The sequence below is a fragment of the Eulemur rufifrons genome, chromosome 8 (assembly GCF_041146395.1).
Source record: "Eulemur rufifrons isolate Redbay chromosome 8, OSU_ERuf_1, whole genome shotgun sequence".
NCBI classification, from domain to species: Eukaryota; Metazoa; Chordata; class Mammalia; order Primates; family Lemuridae; genus Eulemur; species Eulemur rufifrons.
This window is the reverse complement of record NC_090990.1, coordinates 121,900,856-121,924,024: the sequence shown is the minus strand read 5'-3', so window position 1 is coordinate 121,924,024 and position 23,169 is coordinate 121,900,856. Positions and strand designations below refer to the sequence as shown.

The following is a 23,169-nucleotide window of genomic DNA, read 5'->3' as shown; positions in this document are numbered from 1 at the left end:
AAAAAATATATATACAGAATATATAGAGAAAACATAAACTACCCTCAGGCTTAGGAATGCCACCCAGCAGTGAGAGCAGAGTCTCTGTGACCTGCACATGTCATCAGCAGAACCCACCGGTGAACGTGCCCTCTGCGCCTTCCCACTCCCATTCAGAGCCCAGGCCAGGCCTAGCACCCCGATGACCTAGGACAGCTGTTGTTGATGAGCTCGATCACCACAGGTAGCCGGGCCCCAAGCCTCACGAAAGGTCTTTTGTAAATTACAGACCAGGGGACCAGCCAACCACTGTTTCTGCCACATAGCAAAAAAGACATTACCTCACCAGGAGACAGGTAGATCCCAAAGAAAGCAACACAAAGATAATTCACTTTCTAGAATAGTCGCCTAGTAGCAGGCACAGTGAGAGCTCCTTGGAATCTACCCTCTGCTGACCAAGGCAGGGAAAGTCCTGAACTTAGATCATGTTGTCCCAGGCTGAAGGGCAGACACAAGGGGAGATCCACCGGCTCCCAAAGCCACCACAGCAATGACTCCAAGCCCAGACTTCCACAGCTGCTCCGGCTCAAAGGGGAGGGGAGCGAGGTCTGACCAGACAAATCACATTCCTGCTGTTCCGCTTCTACTTTCCGGGCGGTGACCTTCTCCCTCCGCTTACGCAGCTCGCCGGCTGGCATTCTGTCCAGACCGTGCTCTAAACAGACAAGTCAGACGAGGACACGGAAACCAGACTGGGCCACACTTCATATGTCCACTAGGAACTACGCTCAAAAGTTATACAAATATTGGTCCATGGGTCTACTTCTGTTTTTTTTCTTTTCCTACCTCTAATTTACAAATTCAGAGAATATCAAAGGTCAGAGCTGGAAGTGATCTTGGAAACCATTCAATCCAACTCCCCACTCCCTTTTCCCATTTTACAGAGGACCTAGAGAAGTGACACGATGTCCCAAATGACACGAGTGTGCACACAAAGGCAGGGCTGGGCCAAGAACCCAGGCTGCTGACTCCGGGCCCAGCGCTCTTGCTGTCCTGTCTACGCTGCCCCTGGAACGGCGGCCAGCTATTTTCACTGGTCACTCAGACATCACACATCGAATCCGCTCAGTGAGGCGGTCCCATGGGAAGGGATCCCCTGCAATAAAACAGTATCTGTTTCCCGGCTGTGCTTGGCTCAACGGCCCCATTCAGTCTCGGTAAAACTGCGGTATGTCCTAACCCAGTGGATTCTTTTTTATTCTGGAAATGAAACACACCTGGTACCTGCCCCTTCCTCCTATCTCTTATAGTGGTTTCGCCCTTTCGAAATACCAAGGAATTTGTCAGTAGAGAAGGGGGCAGGGTGGGCCCCCATCCTCAGAGGCTCGTGGGCTGCCCCAACGAGCACCGACAGGAGGCCACCCTGAAGGCCAGTTCCTAACGAGAACAGGCGGTGTGGGAAGTCGCTCTGGGGCACTCTGCTCCTGGGTGCTCTCTGTGCGCCACTTAGCCTGGAGCTGACGGCCCCACACAGAAGCTGCGGGGGTGACGCTGTGTTAGGCAGAACTGCCGCGCCATCCTCCAAAGAGTACCGGGAAGGCTTCCCCTCCTGAGGCCGCGGGGACAGTAGGTGGCCGGACCCCCAGGGCACAGGCTGCGAAGAGAAGATGATCCATATGGTGGTTTCCTTCCAAGCCCACGGTCTCTAGTCCTCCTCTCAGCCCCACCTCCCAAAAAGCCAGGGCCACACGGCCACCTGCTTTTTTGTTGTTGTTGTTTGTTTGCTGTAGATGGTTCTGGTTCCATCACTGGGGCCTCAAAGAAGCCCATGGTCTCAAGGCGGACGCTAAAGTCACGGGCTGAAGACACTATTTTCAGTCCTTTTCCTGGTGGCTGTACACCAGGTGTTTCCGCCCCGCGTTCGGCCCACTGTGCGCGGTGACGCTCCGGGGCGCTGGCCGTGCGCGGCCGGTCTCCGCTCCAGCCCCGGCCCCAGCCCACCCCGGGCCTTCATCTCTGTTCTGCAGCTAAAACGTTCCCTTCCTCGATGCTCTGCAGCTGGAGCCTCTGAGTCCTGCTGCCTCGACGGCCCCCGAAGCCGGCCCCGGGGACGGCCCGTGCGGCGAACAAGACCCCTGGCAGAGCCTCCTCCCCAAATAGGTTGATCTTGGCTTCCGCCTCGATGGCTTTGGCCAGGCTGGCTGCGTAACTGTCCAGGGACTTGTGTACGTCGGCTTTCACGTGGAGAATGGAGTTCTTGGCGGCTTCTGAGGGAGAAGGCGGAAGGAAGGTTAGCCCCGGAGCCGGGACCAGCGACCACCCCGGGAACATGCCTGCCAGCTGTCCCGGCGAGGGGACGCAAAGGGAGGGCAAGGGCACGGGTTGTGAAGTCAGAGTCCCTAGGGTAAAAGCCTTGACTCCCCGACTTTCTACCTGGAAGATCTTAGAGAAGTGATTTGATCCAGCCTCGGTTCCCTCAACTGAAAAGAGAAGGTAATAAGACACCTCTCATTTCACAGGGTGACTATGATCATTAAATCAGATCACTCTTTCTAAGATGCTTGGAAAGGCCTGATAAACACTTTCTAGCATTATTCATCAAAATTTTTACATCTTTGAAAGAGTCCTCCGGTCCTTTTGCTCCCTGAAGCAGTGTAAAATCTACAGCTACAAACGTGCAAAACCGAGAATCATCTCTCTCCTCTCCACACTTGCTCAGAGCTTCCCCAAGGTCGTGGAGAACCTCAGGGCTGGAAGTGACACTAACGGTTCAAGCCCCTACAGAGGATTAGAACCCCTGACAAGTAAAGGGACAGACGTGAGGGAGGTGGCTGTTCTGCCTTGCGCCCACTGCCCCGTTATTGTTAATATCAGCCTCACGCCCATCTGTCTGGACATCTGGGGGGGCCACTTACCCTCCTCCCCACCTCTGCTGGAGAGGGGGCGACTTGCAGGCCACACTCCAAGAGGGAAAGGTGTGGGGGGACCTCTGGCGTCCCTCTGCCTGGCCACTCACTCTCGGGGAGGGGACTCCCCTGGCAGGGCCTTGCTCTCTAATTGCCACCTCCACAAAGCAGGCATGATGGGGCAAGTTGGCCCTGTGTGGGCTGGGGTTGGGGAGAGGTTCAATTCACTTATTCTGTGAAGGGTAGTACATTATAAAACCCATGTGGCTGGCAGTCCAAGGTCTGTTCTAGAATCTGCTGTATCTACCTCTCTGACCTCCATTCGTTCTGAGCTCGGGGAGGGGCGGTGGAAGAGATGTGATTAATTACGAACCTAACTCTGACCGGGCCATTGATTTTCACAGCCGGTGTTTCTGAAGAACTTAGGTCTTAAAGTCCCCGCACTCCCGTGCCACGCCCCCAGCCCAGGCATGCTGGTGGCTGTCCTCACCAGTCTGTGGGCAGCCTGGGCGGCTCTTTCGTCACCCTCCTAATTAGCATGCTCCCGAGGCCACCAGGGTGCTGGGGCTGAGCTGGGAGCAGATGCAGTAGAAAAATGCAGGGGTTGAGCTACCGCAGGGCCGTTCCCCTTGTGGGACTCAAGCGCCATCGCAGCTGCAGAAAGGGCGACAGACAGGCAAGATGGCACTTTTGCTCCAGGAAGGTACTAACGGATGCCCTCACTGGGCCATTATTTCACTTTCCAGGGGAGGAAACTGAGGCTCGGAGGGGGCGGGGTCAGATTTACAACCACGCATCACCCACACGGGAAGGAGGCTAAGGGAAAGAGGGCTCGGCGACCGTTCTGTCCAGCAGGCAACATGTGACTCAGAATCCGGGCTGTGTGGGGGGACCCTGAAGCCACCACCCGCCGCGCCTCCGAGAGTCCCGCGAAGGGCTCAGGCGAGACCCGCAGGGCCGGGAGGAATCAGCGGTGGGCAGAGGCCACGGCTCCGGGGTGGGCAGGGCTGAGCCGAGGGATTTCTCTACGGTCCTTTCCTCTTCCCTGCTCTCTTGAAGCCATCTGTCACAGAAACCCACCTTTGATTTGTTCCACTTCATCCTCAAATGTCACCGAGCTCCTTCTCCTGGGTGGGCAAGTACAGTGGGAGGGAGGGTTGTCGTCAGATGTGTAGTCCTCAAGCAGCATCACATCCGTCCCTAAAACAAAGGGCCGACTGTGCACACAAACCGGCAACACCAAGTCCCCCTCTTCTCCCCTCCCTGGGCACCCCGGCCCCCTCTGTCCCATTCAGACCCATAACGAGGCACTAACTGCCCTGCGGCATCTGCCCACCGAACACCTGTCGTCCTATTCCATGGAGTCTGCAGACAGCCAGCGGGGCTGCTCCGGCCACATGGAAACGACGGTAAGGCCGCCCAGGGCAGGGGGTTATGGGCCGCAGCGACCGTGACCCAGACACGGGGTCTGCCAGGCCCGACGCGGAGGGGAGAGGGCGCAGGCCGAGCGAGGACAGGGTCCTGTTAACAGGAACTCTGTATCCTGAGCGATTCTTCTTGCCGTCTGAATTTCTACCACAATTAAGATTATGTTGCACTAAATTAACATTTACAACTTGAAAATGCAAAGTTCTTTGGGGAGCAAAAACGGATTCAAAATATACCCCTAATCGCTTCTTGGCCTTTTGGCTAAGATCAAGTGTAGCAAAAATATACCCCTAAAAAAGTGGGGAAATGAGGGCAGAGAGTCAAGGAACTCGCATCAGAGAGAGCTGGGCAGAGCAGGCGCGGAGGGAGATGGGGGCGGAGGGCAGGGAGGGCTGGGGCAGGACCTGTCACTCAACAGTGCCCCGCCCGCCCCTGGGACCAGTGGTGGCCCAGCCTTGCTCTCAGCGCCCAGCTCTCACCCGCAAGATCTCAAGAAAGGAGGCCCGGAGCTCCTCACGTGCTGTTTCCGAGCTCCCCGCCGGGCGAAGGTGCGATTACCTGGCCTGCGGCAGGAGCCGCCCTTTGGAAGGCACTGGAATACGGTGTGGAACAGACCTGGCATCAGCAACAGGTTATTCAGTGCCTCGTACCTGCCCACGTCTGTAGCATGGGCATCATCCCTCAACCCGCCTCACAGAATCGCTGCGCGGATTACGAGTTGAGATCCGTAAAAATTTAGCCCAGCGCCTGGCACACAGCAGGGGCTGAATCAATGGCAGTCATTACTGATAGGGACACTAATAAATGCTAACAAATGACATGGCTGACACCCACGCCCAGGTCCTGTGACCCCACGGCCCCTGCTCTTCCCTCACTGCTTGCGCTTGGCCACCTCCCACCTACTCTCCGGCTGTGCCACCCCTTCCTCAGAGAAGCCTCGCAGCCGTCCCTGCGTCCCTGTCTCCGCTGTCCCCAGCTGCAGAGAGATGGGGAGCTCAGAGTGCAATGCCCGCTGCCCTGCTGTGTTCCGCTCATGGCTTCCAGCCCCAGGATTCAACCGCGCTCCCCTCCCCACCCCACCACGCCCCAGCGCAGGGACAGACACCGGCCCCAGGATGGGCAGATGAGACCAGGAGCTCTGGCTCTTCAGCAGTGCAAAGCTGCAAGACCCTCCCGCCTCTGCCCACGTGCCCCTCACTCAGGGCCTTGTGTGGTTCCTGACACCGCCTCGGAGCCAGGGTGTGGCAGCCGCGGCTCCCCGCGAGTGCCAGGAACAGGCTCGGACACCTCCGAGGGAGGAGCAGCCCTGCGGGTGCAAGATCCCTTAGCAGGGGCCAAGGGGAGGCTGGTGGAGGATCGTGGCGGAGATGCGCTTCTGCGGGGAGACCGAGTTTCATCTCAAAGGGCGCCAGAAACGAACGAGGACGACAAGGCTCCGCTGGCCTTGCTGCAGGGCGTCCTCCGTGCCGGGAACGGAGACGGCGCTTCACGTTCATCAGGCCTTTCTATTCCCAAAGACAGCGCCCTGGCAGAGGGGTCTTACCCCGCTTCACACACGGGGGAGCTCTGAGCGTTTAGAAAGAGATCATGCAACACGCTAAGATGACACGGCCCCTGCCCCACCTGGAGACTGACAAGCAAGGCTGACGCCAGGCCGGTCGTGGCCAGTGGTTACTTAGTAACAACGCATGCTCAGTTAGCAGTCCAACCGTGCAAGGCTTCACTCGCTTTCCACCGCAAGATTGCACTGTGTGGCTCAGAGAACAGGACCTGAGCTCCCCGTTTTATAGAGGGGGAAACTGGGGCACAGGAGAGCCGAAGAGTCAAAGCCAGGACTGGAAACTTAGACTCATCGTTCTTGCCCTGGGCCCTTTCCACCCCCCACCCCCGTGGGAAATGTCGCTCCACCCCTCCCGCACCGGCATCGGGGAAACACACAGGTGAGAGGCTCACGAAGCATGACGGTACCTGAGTCCTGAGAGCAGCTGAAGCCGGTGTCCCCCGTGCTGCTGCTGTGCCCCAGGGGCTGTCCGCCTGCCATGAGCGCCGTGAGGTGCGGGGACAGGCCCAGGTCTGAAAGGCAAAGTTGGCATTGAAGGCGTGACCACTCCCTGCCGAGGCAGGTCACCTTCCCATCTGGGCTTCCCCGCAGACTGCCCCACCCCGCCCTCCTGCTCCCGCTGTTCCCCCCGGCGACATCTGCTCTCAGCCCCCGAACGACAGGCCACGTTAGCTGCTCCTGCCCCACGCGCCCCTTGTTCCTGTCCCAGCGTGTCAGGACTGGCCGGGCTCCCCAAAGCGGAAGCTGCCCTGACAGTGTCAAACACCAAGAAGGCAGGTGGGAGCCGAACAGTCTTCCGAGGTCTTCGGTGCCACGTTCACCTCCTGAAACCCGACTTGAACACCAAAAATGGATTTTTTAAAAGAGGCTTAAAACCCGAAGGGGAGAGAATTCCTAGAAGCCGGAAAGCAGATGGGTGAGGACAATGAGCTGAGGTCACTGCCAGGGTGCGAATGGCGCTGGCCGTGGGGGAGGCCCCAGCAGCTCAGGAACTGGGGCCCAGGGGACAGAAAGTCCCCACGGGACGCAGCTGGGCCCTTCCACTGCTCTCCGCAGTCTGGGCTCCGGGCACCTGGCCTTGTGTTGGTAGGAGAGTGGAGAGAGTGACCCAAGGGCACAGCTGAGGCGGGTGACATGGTAAAGACTGAGGGAACAGTGAGGATCCACATGTTCATCAGAGGGACCCTGGCCCCTTGTCCACGCAGCCTGGGCTGGGCACTGGGGAACCAGAACCCACTTGCCTTGAGAAAAGACCGGCAGATCCCGAGAGCTGGGTGCCCGTGAGACAGCCCTGCCAGGCCGCCCCTCAGTCACGGCCTCCCCACGGCTTTCCCTGCGGGGCCTCGTTATTAAAGGCAAAGGGACACCCCCAGATCACTAGGCATTTAAGGAAAGGTACTAGCATGAAAGACAGAGGTGGAAAAAAAAAGAAAAAAGAAATGGATCTCAGAAGAGACAATACAGGGAGCTTATAAGAAAGCAAAACAAATTATAATTGGGTATCCTCAGGAAGTTGAGAAAATAAGGAATCCACAAAAAAAGAGTTGGAAGCTATAAAAAAAAGGAACATGGAGATAACACAAAGCTCTGAGGACTTCAAAATATGGCAGAAAAAATTAAACCCCTTAGATCTCACAAGGAAGACCTACTGCCTGGTAGGCTGAAGGGGATCAACCAGGGACAATCGCGTCCTACAGTGCACTCACAGGTGACAGAGACCTCATCCTCTACTTTCATCGTAACTCTTCCGAGGGCACAAGGCTCCAGAACATACTCTCCCGTCTTCCCTGGCGCCATGGAGGAAACGGTGGCAGGCGAGGGCAGCCACAGCAGAACCTCTTGCTCATCGCTGTCCCTTACTGGGGGTCGGGGTCGGGGCTGGGACAAGAGAAGACCCACACCTGCCCCTGCACGTGACTGTCCCCTCCAGGGCCCTGGCCTGAGAACACGACTGTGCTCACAGGATGTCTGGCTCGGGGAGCGGAGCCCGTGGGGCCATTCCCTGCCAACTGGGACAGCTGAAGCCACAGTGGGTTTTGGACGCCATCTCTGAGGCTGCGGTGAAAGCCAGGAACATGTCTGGGTCTCCCCAGTGGGAGGAATCACTGGAGCCAGGCCCATGCGGCTCCGCTGAAAGGTCTGAAGCAGGGTGGCCAGGTGGCATCCCTCTACTCTGTGTCAACCCTGCACTCACCCCTGGGATTTTTCACAGGAAACAATATATCTACTGGGCTGGGCCCAACCCAACCCCTCAAAAACAAACAAACAAGAAAGCACAAAGGCACAGCCCCAGGGAACAGGTCCATGGCTCCCCGGAAGCATACAGTGGGTAAAAGTCACAGTACCCTTGAGGAACTAAGAGAACAGAGAACGGGGCACTTTGAAGCAAGAGGACGACCTCCAGGTGCCACCAGGAAAGGAACTTGGAAAAGCAAGGGAGAAAAATTCAAAGGCTCCGGGGTCTCCCTGCCTCCCCTCCAGCCCAGACCCCTCCAAGAAGAACCTGGAGTGAGGCGTTTCCCCTGGGTAACTGTGAGCAGGGGTCTCCTCCCCAGGAGACACCTGGAAAGGCTCTGTCCCCAGGCATGTCCATTCATGCACGCAATAGCCCCAGGTGACAGTGGCATCTGGAGAGGCTGTCCGGTCCTGGCTGCAGGGAAGGGGCTGGATCTGCCGGCGAGGGCTGACGGACGGGCTGCGCGCCCCTTCCCCTGAAGGCCTCTCCTTGGCTCCAGTGGCCAGTGGCCACCTGTCAGCTTTGGATTTGTGGTTTAGCACCTTAAGACCAAATGTTGGCATTCAGCTCACCTTTCAGCACTCGCAGCCACTGTCCCCGCCAGGGCTGACCTGTCCCCCGTTAGGTAGCGCTGCCCGGCAACCTCCAGGCAGCCGGGAGATCTAAACCCCCAGGTGACCCTCCCTGTGGGAATCTGCTAATGAGCCCTCGAAAGCAGACGGCATTTGGTGGCCCGGTGACTGCTGGCACCGCAGGGAAAGCCTAAGCACGTGCACTTCTTCAGTCTGGGGAGAACACAATGCAAAAACCAAAATCCATTGGTTACGGTTTAAATCTACTACGATGTATGAAGTAAACACTGCCAAGTGCTTATGACACTCCTGACATCCGAGTCAGCCGGGAGGCTCCACATGTGCGTGGCCTTCTGCCTCTGCCTTTGCTCACGCGCACTCTTTTAGGGAAGTTTATGATTCCATTTACTGATTTCTTTGGTTAAAACTTTCCAGGGACCCACACAAATGGCGAGGAACAAAACCAAAACAGAGGCTCCAAGTCATTTCTTGCTGGCTTTGGAACAGACCTCATCATCTTCCTCACCCCGTGCCGAGGGCAGCCACTGGCAGGGAAAGTGACCTGGGCTTCGGATCTGCTGCAGATCAAAGCGATGCCCACAGAGGGCGCGACACGGGGTCTGGGCAGCCCTGGCTCAGACAGAGGGACCAGGGACCTGAGGCGGAGGCCAGGGCTCTCCCTCCAGATCGGCGGGGCGGGCGCACTCCTGGCGTGGACAGCAGAGGGTGCGCGGCGGGGCTGGGCGGCCTCATTCTGCTTTGGTCCCTGACTCTTGCTGACGCTTGGTGGCCTCCTCCTGGGGCACAAGGACCTTCTGGGAAGAACCACAAGGATCCCCCCACTCCCATTCCTGGGTGAAGCCAACGACTCGGAACCCATCAGCCCTCCAGGCTGCTTTTCCCTGAGTGAAGACGAGACCGCAGCTGCCCGGGACGTGCCAGCCGACCACAGCTGCCGCTCCCGCCTGTGCCCGCAGCCCGCCAGCTCTTCCACGACAGTCACAGGGACTCGTATGGAAAATCCTGGCCCCAACAGCAAATGCGTCTTTTTGTTCTAGCTCCCCTCTCCTCCTCCATTCTCTTTCCTCATTTTTTTTTTCCTTCCTCATTCTTAACTTCATTGAAACAGAAAACATCTATTATTTCTTGCCTAGAAGACCAGAGATTTTACAAAATCTGAATAAGTAAGTTAATCGGGGAGATGAAGCCAAACATTGAAAGTACTGCGGATCACAAGTCATGCGTGGAAATGTGGGTTTGCAACTAACTGGCAGGGGGTGGGCGGTTCAGTGGTTAAAATACTGGGATACAGAGAGATTTTTTTCCCCCTATGGTCAAAATAAAAAGTCCCAGGCTTCCTTTTTTCCCCAAGAAATAACACTCCATCGTCCATGAAATACCAGTGATGCTGGTGGCTCGTGCCACTTGGAAGGATCTCCCGTCATCACTGTCACTCAGTATTTATAATTAAGAGTCATTATTTCTTTCACCCTTCTGAGACCTCTCATTTCATGAAGGAGAAAAATTAATGAGAATGGTTCGAAGAGATGCCCAAAGTCATCCTGCAAGAGATTAAAACTGCAGTCCCAACGCAGCACCCTCAACACCTCTCTTCCAGTGGCCTGGCCAGGTGACGATGTCCCTCAAACCTGGTGCTAAAAATCTGGCCACCTCCCTTAAGAACAACATGGTAATAACAGCTGGAGGCAAGACCCCCCCAACTCGTGCTACAAACAGCGGGTGAAGGCTGAAGGGGAAGCAGGATATTTGCAATGTTGAATCTCCTCTGCTGCATTTATTAATTACAACAGAAAAATTAGTGACTTGACAGTGGAGAAAGCCGACAGACAGCACCTGACCTAAGAGATCAACGGTAACGTAACTAGCAATGAGGCATATTGACGATGTGTCACCTGACTGGATGCGCTAAGAAGAGCATATCACCCCTGCTGCATTCTTGCCAGAAACATAAAACCTCACCCTAATCTTGAAAAGCATCGGACAAACACACAGTGAAGGGCATTCTACAAAATACCTGATGAGCCAGGCGCAGTGGCTCACACCTGTACTCCTAGCACTCTGGGAGGCCAAGGCGGGAGGATCGCTTGAGGCCAGGAGTTCAAGACCAGCCTGAGCAAGAGTGAGACCCCCATCTCTACCAAAAATAGAAAAAATTAGCTGGCTGTGGTGGCGCATGCCTGTAGTCCCAGCTACTCGGGAGGCTGAGGCAGGAGGATCACTTGAGCCCGGGAGTTTGCGGTTGCTGTGAGCTAGGCTGACGCCACCGCACTCTATCAGGGGAGACAGCGTGAGACTCTGTCTCAAAAAATTAAGTAAACAAACAAACAAACAAACCTGATGAGTGTACACAAGTGTCAATGTCATAAAAGATTAGGAAATTGTCAAAGATTGAGAAGGCAAAGGGAGATACGACAACCAAAACAATGTGGGGTCCTAAACCGGATCCGGGGACAGAAAAGGACAGCGGTGGAGCAGCAGGTGAAATCCGAATCGAGCCTGTAGTTAGCAGCCCCGCCCCAGCGTCGCTGCCCTAGGTTTCTGAACTGTGCTATGCTTATGCAAGATGTTACTACAGGAGGAAGCAGAGCGGGTAGAGGAATTCCCTGTGCTGTTTTTCCAACTCTTCTGTAAATCTAAAATTATTTCAAAATTAAAAAAATTAAAAAAAAAAATCTAACTCCTAGATTAGATAGAACTAGAGTAATTCCTCTGGGTCTCATCAGAGGTGGTAGGACCATGTCCAGATACCTGCGCGCTCGGGCCCGTCACCACATGGGGGAGCAGCCTCGGGCGCACAAGATGGTGACATCTCAGTGGAGGCTGAGGTTTGGCACTGACACCCCTGAATCATCAAGGACTGTTCGAGGAGACCCCTGACCTGTGAGGCAAGGCCCAGGGTGGAGGACAGTCGAGGACAGGGGGTAGGCTGGACCGGCAGCTGGGTGGACAGGAAGCGAGGACAAGAGGAAACACCGGAAGGAAAGGACTTGCCAAGAGAGGGGAGGCTGCTCCAACACTGGGACTCTTGTTTCCCTAGTGCAGAAGTAACTACACTCTCCAGACCAGCAGGCCAAGGCTGGGGTTAGAGAAAACGGATTTCTGAACAGTGACATCCGCTGCCTCATTCTTCTGGGATGCACACTGGGAGCTCTGCTGGCCTCGAGCTGCTGAGTGACAGAAAGCTGCCTGGGAATCACAGTGGGTACCTAGAATGTTCCTTCCCCAAAGGAAGTCTGTGCTTTGAGTCTTGAGGCCACAGTCAGCCTCAGGACTTGCTCTCCAACAGGCCCGCGTGGCTGAGAGGACCACAGCTCACCCCTGCCGCAGAGCACAGAGCACCTTTCCTAGCGAGTTCCCCAGTTACCTGTGATCCTGTTGGAAATGCTGAACAGCCTGGACGTCCTCCGTGGCTGCACGAACGGTTCCCGGTAATACCGGTCCCCGAAGCACATGCCCAGTAGTTCCTTGCGAACCGTCTTGTTCCAGAGTCCATAGATCAGGGGGTGGCAGATGGCGCTGGTAAAGGACAGCCACGTGGCCCAGGTCTCCAGGGTCGGGGAGACAGAGTTCTTCCCCCAGAGGGCCTCGGAGGTGATGACAACCATGTAGGGGCCCCAGGTGACCATGAAGGCACCGATGACCACCAGGATGGTGATGAGGGCTTTGCACTGGTTGGCAGAGTAGACCACACCCTGAAAGGCGTTCCTCCTGCTGCCCGAAGAGGAGGTAGAGGTGCTGGAGTTCTTCCTCCCCGTCCTCTGGGCATCCTCCTCCGCAATGACCACCGTGCCACAGTGCACCTTGCGGGCCTTGACCCTGGCCACTCGGAAGATGAAGCCGTAGCACACCAGCATGACCAGAAAGGGCAGCAGGGCACACCAGATCTGCCAGAAGGCGGTGTAGCCAGGTCCCCGGTGCCAGGCGGCCACACACATCCACTTGAACTCGTCAAACTCCACGGGTGACCAACCAAACAGGGGTGGCAGGCAGCCGACGAGGGAGTGAAGCCAGATGTAGACAAGCGCCATCACAGCTCGGTTCCCCGTGATCTTCATGGGGTACACCATGGGGTACAGGACAGCGTAGTAGCTAGAAAAGGACGGAGGGGGCGAGAGAGAGGAGTCAAAGGGAGAGAGGACACCCAGGGTGGGCCCCCGCTGCTTTCCTGCCCAGGAGGCTCTGCTGTATGCCTCACGTCCGACCCTCGGGGTGAATGCTGGCGGCCCCTTCTCCCAGTCCTCGGACAAGCTATCGACTGTACCATGCTTCACGGTCCTGCAAGACTCTCCACGAGTGAAGAGCTGGACACCAGCAAGAACAGAGCTCGGACAGTTCTGTTTCCAAACGACACCAGAACCCATTCCTATTTGGAGGTGTGGCCAGTCTCGAGGCATCTACAGCGGTCCCGGGGGATTACGCACTGGGCCAGATCAGTTCTGCTGTTGCTGACATTAATCCATTCAGGTCAGTTTCCAGAGGGGTCATTAAGAACCACAGTGATGTCTAAGGACTATGGGCTTCATTCACTCAGCAGACATCTACCGAAGGCCTGCTACTTGCCAAGTCCCATGCTGTGATCTGAAAATGTAGGCGAGGAGCCGTGGGGAAGACAGACACCTAAGCAGACTGTGACAGTCTGGAGCGGTAAGGGCCGCGCTGAATCCTCACAGCTCTGAGCAGGGGGTGTATCATTATCTTCATTTTACAGATAAGGACACTAAAGCAGAGAAAACGCTAAATAACCCACCCCAGATACATGGAAGAAACAAGACATAAACCCAGGCAATCTATGATCCACAACACACATGCCCAGCGATTCCTTGCAAGCCATCACGTTCCAGGGTCCGTGCACCAGAGGGTGGTTCCCAATCACTTAGTGCTGTTAAGGAGGGAACAGGCCAGGAGTGCCCTCCTCCGGACTGGAGGGCTGGAGCAGGTTCCCTGGGGGAAGTGACACTCCAGACTCGGGTCTCGAAAGGCCGGGGGCACTGGCCCAGGACCAGCGCAGGCAGAAAGCTAGCCTTGGCGAGGCATGGAGACGAAAGTGAGCACTTGCTCAGTGGGGAAGCTGCATGGTGCACAATCAGGCAAGAACACAGAGTGCAAGGTGGAGAGAAGAGACGAGAAGCCAGCCGGGTGGGCAGGCGCCAGGGCACACAGAGCCTTGTAGGCCTAGATAAGGACGGGCCCTTTAACCAGAATGGGTGGGAGGACTCAGACCGTAGGGTTGATAGCAAACCACCACCCTCCCCACCCAGACATTTTATTCAAGGGAAACAAGACCTTCCCCTGAGGGCAATGTGCAGAAGGGGAGGGGTGGCCACACTAATGCTGCCTGGTACAGCCAGGACGTTGGGCAATGACTGTGGCTACATGCCTCACATGTCACCTGGGAAACCGCCTCCTCCACTGGGACCTTCCTGAGTCACCCTTGGGCACCAGCAGCTGAACTGCCACATGCTGACTGGAGGTGCTCGCTCCTCAGTGTTCCCAAGCAGGGCTAAGCCTGAGGCTGCTCTGGTCTTGGGCTGCGAGCCGAGCCGAGATCTAGCCTGGGAGGCCAGCGCGTAGGTGTGTGGGGCCTGAGGACAAGCCGTGATCACGGTGTGGGTTACAGAACCACCGCACACTGGCCTGGGGTAAGGCGATTACTGTCCTACACTGATATTGGGTTTGCATCTTGCAAAGGCCATGCAACCCAATGGAAAGAGCATGCCTTTGGAGTTGGACATTCAAGTTCAGATGGAAGTTTGATGTCTACTAGCCATGTGACCTGGGTAGCTGAGTTAGCCTCTCAGAGCTTCAGTTCCTGCATCTGCAAAGTGGAAATTACAGAACCCCCATCACAGGTCTGCTCCCGGAACGAATGGGACAGAGCGCATAAAAGGCCTGAGTCACACCCACTCTTCAAAGGCAGTGGGGGCAGCCTGTGCCCTGCCTGACCACTGACCTCTCCCCATCCCCCCTCCCCCGAGGGTGGAAGCCTCACATTGCTTGTACCCCTGAAAAGCTTCCCTGACCCACGCGGGACGCTGGGCCCTTCTAAGCCCCGGGAGATGAACAGACCACTAGAGTGGTCTCCTTCCCGTTGCCAGGTGGGCTGCTGAAACATCGTTCCGGCAAATGGAAAGTGAGGGGGTTTGGGGGTTTTGCTAGGGTGGGACTGGAGGCTGGCGGGGGGGGGGGGGGGCGGCGGTGCGTAAGACGGGTTCTAGGAAGGTTCCTTCACTTTCAAAAAGAAACAAGACAAAGATTTCTACTTTTCTCTGTCCCTTTAAAGAGCACACAGGCACTCCAAACTCAGACACCTCAGGGCGGGTATACAGCTGGGTGTGGGAGGCCAGGTCTGGTGAATGTTAGCTGTCCTGGTCCTTTGACCAACCCTGTCCTGGCAGTCATAAACGTGATTATGATTCACGCGCTGTCCTCTGCCAGATCTCCTTCTGGCTCTTCTCAACACCCACTTCTTATTATTACTTTATGGTAACAAATGTTTCTGTCACTCGCTGGCTAAGGCTCGGGCACCGCCAATTCCAGTGGGACATGATGGTGATTCCTCCCAGCTGAGTCCTGAGTCCCATCAGGACACCCGGGCAGTGCAGCTGGGTGCTGGCTCCCTTGGGGTCAGTCTCCTAGAGTCCCAAAAGCCCCACAGATCACAGCCCTGCCCAGGTACAGCCACACCCTCCAGGGGTTACTTTGTATTTAGTATTGGGGAAAGGGGCAGGGGAGTGAAATTTACATACATTGAAATGCACGAATCTATACCTCTATTAAGATACAGAACATTTCCACATCTCCTAGAAAAAAAATGGGTTTATGTGTTCTCAATCATAGACCTGAAACTTCTTTTTTTAAGCTGAAGCTTCATTAGGACTAGTTGTAGATTCAAAGGAAAACACAGAACTAACGAAATTCCCTATTCGCCTATGGGTTAATACCAGCCAAAGACAGGGGTTTTCTTTTGCTTCTGTTCTGTCTTCTGAGGCTCTCAATCTTTTCTCTAACTCATTATCAGACATGAGCCCAACCACGACCCCTGAACCCACGGGAGGATTTCATGGTGTCACGTGTAACCGGAACGTTGCAGCACATAGGTGTTCCAGAGGCTAAGCTCTCCTGCCACAAGCCCAACCAGTTTGATTGCAATCCCAGCCTTTAATAAGGTGTTGTCACTTAAAACACAAAATCTAAGCCAACTCCAGCTACCTCGGGGCAAACACATTAACTTACACTGAACAGTCTCCTAAAATCACTAGTAATCTTCGCTCTCGCTACCCTTCCCATTGTTCTAGCTACTTTCATGTATTGAAATTCTATTTTTAGACCTGCAGTTTCATCCACCAAAAATGGAATGAAAATATAAGAACAATTTTACATGCACCTGGCATCCTGGCAGCTTCACAGCTATGCTAGAGGTGACCACACGTTACAGACTTATTCATATTAATAGTTACAGACTTAGTCACAGTGACACTCTTTATAGGTGAAATGGCACCCCCAACTGGCCCTGTTTCCACTCGGCTGGTTTAGGATGTTGACGCTGAAGTGTGAATTTCACTCCAGGCAGCCATTCTTTGTATACTCTGTCTTTGCTCTCTTTTCATGGGGCTACAAGATGGACATTTCGGGCTCATCTGTCCAACCAGTTTGACAGATTTCTTTAGCTAGGACTCTCACTTGGGAACCCCTGGGGATATGTGGCAATGTCTAAAGATATTTTGGATTGTCTCAACTGGGGAGGTGCTCCTGGCATCAAGTGGATAGAGGCCAGGACGCTGCTATAAATCCTTCAATGCACAGGACAGCTCCGCACCACAGAGAATTGCCTGGCCCCAAATGTCAACGGTGCTGACGTGGAGAAACCTTGGACTGGCCAAGTCATGATCATTTCTGTGAACATAAAAATAGTAGTTGGTCCAGGCAATTTGTGTTTGCAAGCCACCTGAAGGACCAATAAGCAAAAGTAGATTGCACCTGCCATTAAAATATCTGAAGACACCAAATCTGACAGCATCTATGTATTTTAGTCATACAGATCTGGCCAAAGCACTGTGAATCCACCTTGTGCAAGGGAAAATGAACTATTTTCCAAAGATAACCAGGCCTTGATAAGCTGCCACGGTAGTGAGGCAGGAGTCCTTTCTCCACCAGCCGCTGTCACTGGTAACCCTGGGGCCAGGCTGTGGGGCCCGAGGGGCCTGGATTACAGCCCTAGTGGGAGGAAGCTGTCCGTGTCCCGCCATTGCCCCGGGGCTCCAGCCATGTCAGACAGCACACACTCAGCACACGGCCCATGCACTTCCACCACGGTCGGTCTGTTCTCCTCCTCTGCATTCCCACAGCACCTCAGACATCCTGGCATTGTAAACACATCATATGGTCCCGAAGATATCTCACCACATGCCTGGTCCCCTACACTGCGAATTTCTCGGCATGTCTATTCACCTCATTCAGCTGTGTATTCCCAGCATCAACCACTGTGCCAGGCATACACTGGGTGCTTAATAAATGCTTACCAACTGAATAAATAGAAGCCGCTCCTTTAGTTGGAGGGGCCCCTTCCACCTCTTCCATGCCTGCGCGATGCCACTTGCTATTTAGGACTCGGCTCAAATGCTATGAATACATCCACAGGATGGAATAGCACAGAGCCACTAAAAATCACATTCTTGAAGGGTATGTACAGACGGAAGGAAATGCTCATGATCACGTGTTAGGCTAAAAAAAAAAAAGCGAGTCACAAAACCATACGTTTTCCATGAGCCCATTTCAAAAATTTACTGGATACAACCCAAAATTACTGGAGGCAAATATATTAAATACGTAAACAGGGATTGCTTCTGATTGATTAGATTATGAGTATTTCTTATTTCATTCATTACATTTTCTGCATTACTTTTATTACCGGAAGAAAAAAAGACATACAGGGAAGCTGTTCTTATAGAGTCCAACCGCTGTCTGCGATGAACAAAGTGACTGTCAGCAAAATCCTAATAAACAAGGGGTGGAAGCCACTGCCAATGCCCACGAGACCTGTGCAGCCGCCCCTGACAGCACGACCCGGGCATGGGAAGGACCCAAGAGACAGCGGAGGAGGAACACTGGCAGTGCCAGACCTTCCCGTGCGCCAGCCGCGCTGAGCGGGGAGCTACTCAGTTTTCTAAAAGCGCACGCAGCCTCTCCCAGGTGTCACTGTCTTCCTTCCCCCACTCTGCTTTCAGTCCTGGACTGTGAGGAGCGACGATGTGTCCTCTTTGGGCTCCACCAGTCGAGCTCCGGCCAAAACCAAAGCCAGCCGGAGCGGGCAGCCGGCTGGGGAGCAAGAGTCAGCGCCGGCCCCAGAGCTCCTCTCTCCCTTCACCTTCCTCACCTTCTGTGTCTTCACCTGTAAACTGCAAAATGGAGGTTTGGTTTCTAGAACTACTTTTGTAAGCAATGGGGAATCTCTTTTAACAGAATAAAATTGTGTGCAATATAGACAGTAAAACCAGACATGCCTGTTTGCAGAGAGGGAGGCAGGGGCAGAACTCGGCTTGCTCATCCTCCCTGGCACAGGCCCCTGACACTCTCTCAAGGAGCTAAAACGGTCGGAAAGTCACTGCACCTGGTCATTCTGTGGCCCCTCAACTCTACGTCTGAGGCAAGCTTACCGGTCGATGGCAATGACCCCGAGGGTGAGCATGCTGGCCGAGCTGATCAGCAGGTAGAGCAGGGCGGAGAAGTTGCACCAGACCACGCCAAAGATCCATTCCCTGCGAATGCAGCTGGTCACCACGAAGGGCAGCACCAACACGGACAGCAGGAAGTTGGACAGGGTCAGGCTGAAGACGAACTTGTTGCTTAGGGTGAGGAGGTAGGACTTCTTGTACAAGGTGACCACGATGACCAGGTTGCCCAGGCAGACAAAAATGGTGATGACGATGATGGCGATGAACTCAGAGACAATAACGCCCCCTTCACCAGCCTCCTCCGCGGTGAGGTTACGCAGCTCCTTCCTGTGGCCGAGGGAGGAGCTGAGGCTCATGGTCAGTGCGCCCCGGCATGGGCTGGGCAGAGCATGCTGGACAACTGGAAGAACAAGATTCATCAAATCACAACATCTCCGCTTTACAAGAGAGGAAGCTGAGGCTTAGAGAGGTTAAAATGCCGTGCCCCAGGTCACCAGCTGGTGCAGAAACCCTCAGCCAGTCTTCCCCACTCAAGCACTACATAAGTGGCCTATTTTCTACAACCAACTTTGTGTGGGATTCACTGTGTCCCCCTGAGCGATTTCCTCCTCCGTCTGAACTACCCTATCCATTTCCCCAGGGCAGGTGATTCAAAACCTCTAATGTGCTTAAGAGTCCCCTGAAGGCCAGTTCAAAAAGCCGACGCTTGAGCTGCACCATGAGATTCTGGTTGCAGAGATCACAGGTAAGGCCCAGGAAAGTGCATTTTAAACAAGTAGGCTGGGGCAGGGTGCAGGAGCTTGTCACAGGTGGCCCATGGGAGACACTTTGCAGACTGCTGCTTTTAGACCCTTGCTCCTCGGGGTGGGCCAGACGGGCGGGATCACTGTCACCTGAGAGCTTACCAGAGATGCAGAATCTCAGGCCCATCTCTGACTTACAGAATCAACATCTGCATTGTAAGCCCATCCCTAGTTTAGTTGTGTGCACATAAAAGTTTGATAGCAAGATTACTATAGGAACTGTTCTGAGTTCCCTGAGCAGGGTTTTAATCAAGTACAGTTTACGTGGGGAGGTCGTTACTGCCCTCATCAGCCATGGCGGGGGAGGGCAAACGCTGACTGTTAGGGTAAGTGGAGGCACCGTCCGAGGTCTTGGCCCTCAGGCACCACTGTAAGGGGCAGTCCCTGCTTTCAGGACGCTGGCTCAGGATCTTGGCTAGAACTCAAGGCTGGCATGTTTCAACATTAAATCCTACAAAGTAATGTTTCTCAAAAACTCTTCATACACTTTCATTAGCAAAACATCCCACAGATCACTTTCCCCACCTGCTCTCGCTCTTGACACACAGAAGACACCAGAAGGAAAGACTGCTTTCCGCAAACCAGACAAGAACGCCGGTGCTTAAACTGCCTAAATGGCAGGAGGACCGTCCCCACACCCCGCCTGGCAGATCTGTGGCCTCTGTCCAAACACTTTTGGCCACAGGAGTGTGCAGGTTAAGAAGGCAGCCCTTCCCCTTCCGGCAGTGCTAAATGCCAGTAAGGACGCGTCCCTCACAGCGGGCCCGACTGTGCTGCAGGTTAGACCCACCGACCCTAGCCCTCCTATCCGGAGCAACAAACAGTTCCAACCCCTCTTCCACTTGGTAGCCTTCAAATACTTCAAAAATTACTTGCTTTCCGTCTCCAGATTAAATTTCTCCAGTTCCTGATCATTTGTCACTATACAGTTTCACTGACTCAGCCTCCCTGCTCTGGACTTGCTCACAGATGTCTACAAACTTTCTTGATTTGTGGTCCCCAAAACTGAACATCCCATTCTGGATGTGGTCCGAGAAGTGTCAGGTCCAAAGGCGCAATGTTCTCCATGATCCGGATAATCCCCTTCCACTATTCACTCTCAAAATACATTTTCCTGTAACACCTACATCATTCTGTTGGGCTTATATAAGTGTACGATCAACTAAGACCCAAAGTTTATACATACATGAATCTCTGTGAAGGCAGATGTCCCCAATTGTGAACATACGGAATTAATGTTTTTAAGCCTAAGTACAAAACATTATTTCTACTAAAGTTTATTTTGTGCATTTTGGCCCATATTTTCAGGCTTCTAAAATATTCTGAATTTTGATTCAGTTATGCAACAAATTAGTTACTCCAGCTTTGTGCCATGAATACACTTTATAGGTATGTGTTCTACAGTTTCAAGTAGCTAGAAAGAGGATACTAAACATTCTCAACACAAAAAAAGATAAACTTTTGAGATGACGGATATGCTAATTATCCTGATCTGATCACTACAATTGTATGTATGGAAACATCACTATGTGCCCCATGAATATGTACAATTATTATTTGTCAATTTGAAAAATAAAATTTAGGCCAGGCACGGTGGCTCATGCCTATAATCCTAGCACTCTGGGAGGCTGAGCTGGGAGAATCGCTTGAGGTCAGGAGTTCAAGACCAGCCTGAGCAAGAGCGAGACCCCGTCTCTACTAAAAATAGAAAGAAATTAGCTGGACAACTAAAAATATTAGCCAGGCATGGTGGCACACACCTGTAGTCCCAGCTACTCGGGAGGCTAAGGCAGGAGGATCACTTGAGCCCAGGAGTTTGAGGTTGCTGTGAGCCAGGCTGACACCATGGCACTCACTGTAGCCTGGTAACAAAGCAAGACTCTGTTTCAAAATAAATAAATAAATAAAAATAAAATAAAATAAAATTTAAAAAAGAAGAAAACAGACTTTGAAACACTAGACAAATGAAATAAGGGGAGAAAATATTTACAACTAATATCACAGATAAAGGACTAAGCATCCTAAGTTATAAAGAATTCCTAAGAAATAAAGAGAAAAACAGATGAAAAACCAGAACAAGAAAAGTGGATAAAAGACTGTTACGGTTTGCATGGTTGTCCTCTCTGAAACTCACGTTGGAACTTAATCCCCAGTGTGGCAGTACTGAGAGGTGGGGCCTTTGAAAGAGGTGACTGGGTCATGAGGGCTCTGCTCTCACAAATCCATTCACGGAGGAATGGGCCAATGGGCTATGACAGGAGTGGGACTAGGGCCTTGATAAGAGGAAGAGAGACCTGAGTAGCACACTCAGCCCCCTCGCCATGCGATGCCCTGCGCCACCTGGCTGGGAGTCCCAACCAGCAAGAAGGCCCTCACAGATGCAGCCCCTCAACCTTGGATTTCTCGGCCTCCACAACTGTATGAATTAAATTCCTTTTCTTTGTAAATTACTCAGTTTCAGATTTCTGTTATAAGCAACAGAAAACAAAGACATAAACAGAGAGTTCACAACAGAAGATAACCAATGGTACTTAAACATACACAACGATGCCCATTTTCACTGAAAATAAGTGGCATGCACATTAAAACTACACTGAGACACCATTTCTTTCCTTTCAGACCAGCAAAAGAGTTCAGAAGGTTAGCAGCACGCCCTGCCGGCAAGGCCGTGGGGAAACAGGCACTCTCCCACACTCCCAGTGGGAACGCAAATGCCTCAGCCCTAAGGAGGGGAATTGGGCAACAGCCAACAAAACTATACAAAAATGCACCCTTTGGCGCAGCAACTCTGTTTTTAAGTATTCACCCTGAATATACAGGTTCTTAATATAAAGTAACAGATGTACAAGGTTATTTTATTCATTGAGGCACTAGTTGTAAAAAAAAAATTGGAAATGAGAAAAAAGTTGAAATGAGAATACACAGGCACACAAATATACATGTTTATTTATTCAAAAAGATACACTGCAGAGATAAGTCAGAAATTAAGATAAAATTTCTCTAAGTGTTCTTTATAGTTTTGATCCATGTAAATATTTTACATACTAAAATAATAAAATCAAAATGAATGCAAAAAGTAACCTAAAATTGATTGCAGATAGAAAAAAATAAGCCTAATGTATATTAGATTGATACTATAATCATACAAAGACTTAAGTCATGTAGCTTTTAAACATGATGTTTTGATTGTAACAGATAAAAGAACTACTAAAGTTTACTTAGTAGGTTAGATGCTGGTGATGGTGTTATAGTTTTACAACTATTTTGAGTGTAGACCAATTGAGTATACATGCTTTTGTTGGGAACCAAGTTGCTCATTGTGGGAGAAAGGAGACACAAATTATAGAATAGAAGGTAAGAAAGAACCTCATGGTGTTAGATTGGTTATTGGAGGTATCAGTATGAACTTACTATTCAAATATAAATATAAAAATAGGTCCAGGGAAATTTCTCAGAACACAGTCAGAAAGATTAAGAAATTGAAAATATAAAAGGCAAATGAGACAATGAATAGGAGTACTTTATAAGGTATAACACTTTACCCAAGCAAAGTATAATGTATTTCACTTATTATGGGAGTCTCTTCAGCAACATGGTGGACTTAGTTTATGTGAACATCTTTCCTACTCCAAATGAGTAGAAATGCCGGATTAAATAGGACCCAAAACTTTCTAATAAAAAAAAAAAAAAGCCAAACTTGAAAACAAGACCCATAAGTAACAGAGAAAAAAATTCAAAGCCAGAGTACTAATCTCACACCTGTGACCAGAAGGGTATTAGATTTAATTCAAGTACCCTAGGGCACAGGATTTTATGTGGGAGGATGACTTTGGGGCCCACAAGGCAAAGAACTGGAACCAATACCCTGCATAAAGAGTAGGTTTTAGAAGAGTTTCGCTCTTCGTGGAAAAGTGATTGGAAAAACTCCCACTGGCGTAGGGAAGTGACAAAAACACAGTCATTGACCTGAGGCTCTGGGTGGAGTACCAAAA

General features: G+C 52.5%; 1 protein-coding gene across 1 annotated transcript; it reads right to left on the bottom strand.

Annotated features, from left to right (window-relative positions):
- Positions 1-1,989: 1,989 nt before the first annotated feature.
- GPR161 (G protein-coupled receptor 161) lies at positions 1,990-18,730 on the bottom strand. The gene is made up of 5 exons (XM_069479099.1): positions 18,357-18,730; positions 12,068-12,792; positions 6,282-6,386; positions 3,966-4,085; positions 1,990-2,246 (listed from the first exon to the last, which is right to left on the bottom strand). The coding sequence occupies exons 1-5, from the start codon at positions 18,728-18,730 to the stop codon at positions 1,990-1,992; spliced, it is 1,581 nt and encodes a 526-aa protein (XP_069335200.1).
- Between the last annotated feature and the right edge of the window lie 4,439 nt (positions 18,731-23,169).

Coding starts and splice junctions, on each gene's coding strand:
- GPR161 (XM_069479099.1), bottom strand. CDS start 18,730: ATGAGCCTCAGCTCCTCCCTCGGCCACAGGAAGGAGCTGCGTAACCTC. Junction 12,793..18,356: donor GGGGTCATTGCCATCGACCG/GTAAGCTTGCCT, acceptor GTCCTTTTCTAG/CTACTACGCTGTCCTGTACC. Junction 2,247..3,965: donor TGAAGTGGAACAAATCAAAG/GTGGGTTTCTGT, acceptor CTTCTCCCTCAG/AAGCCGCCAAGAACTCCATT.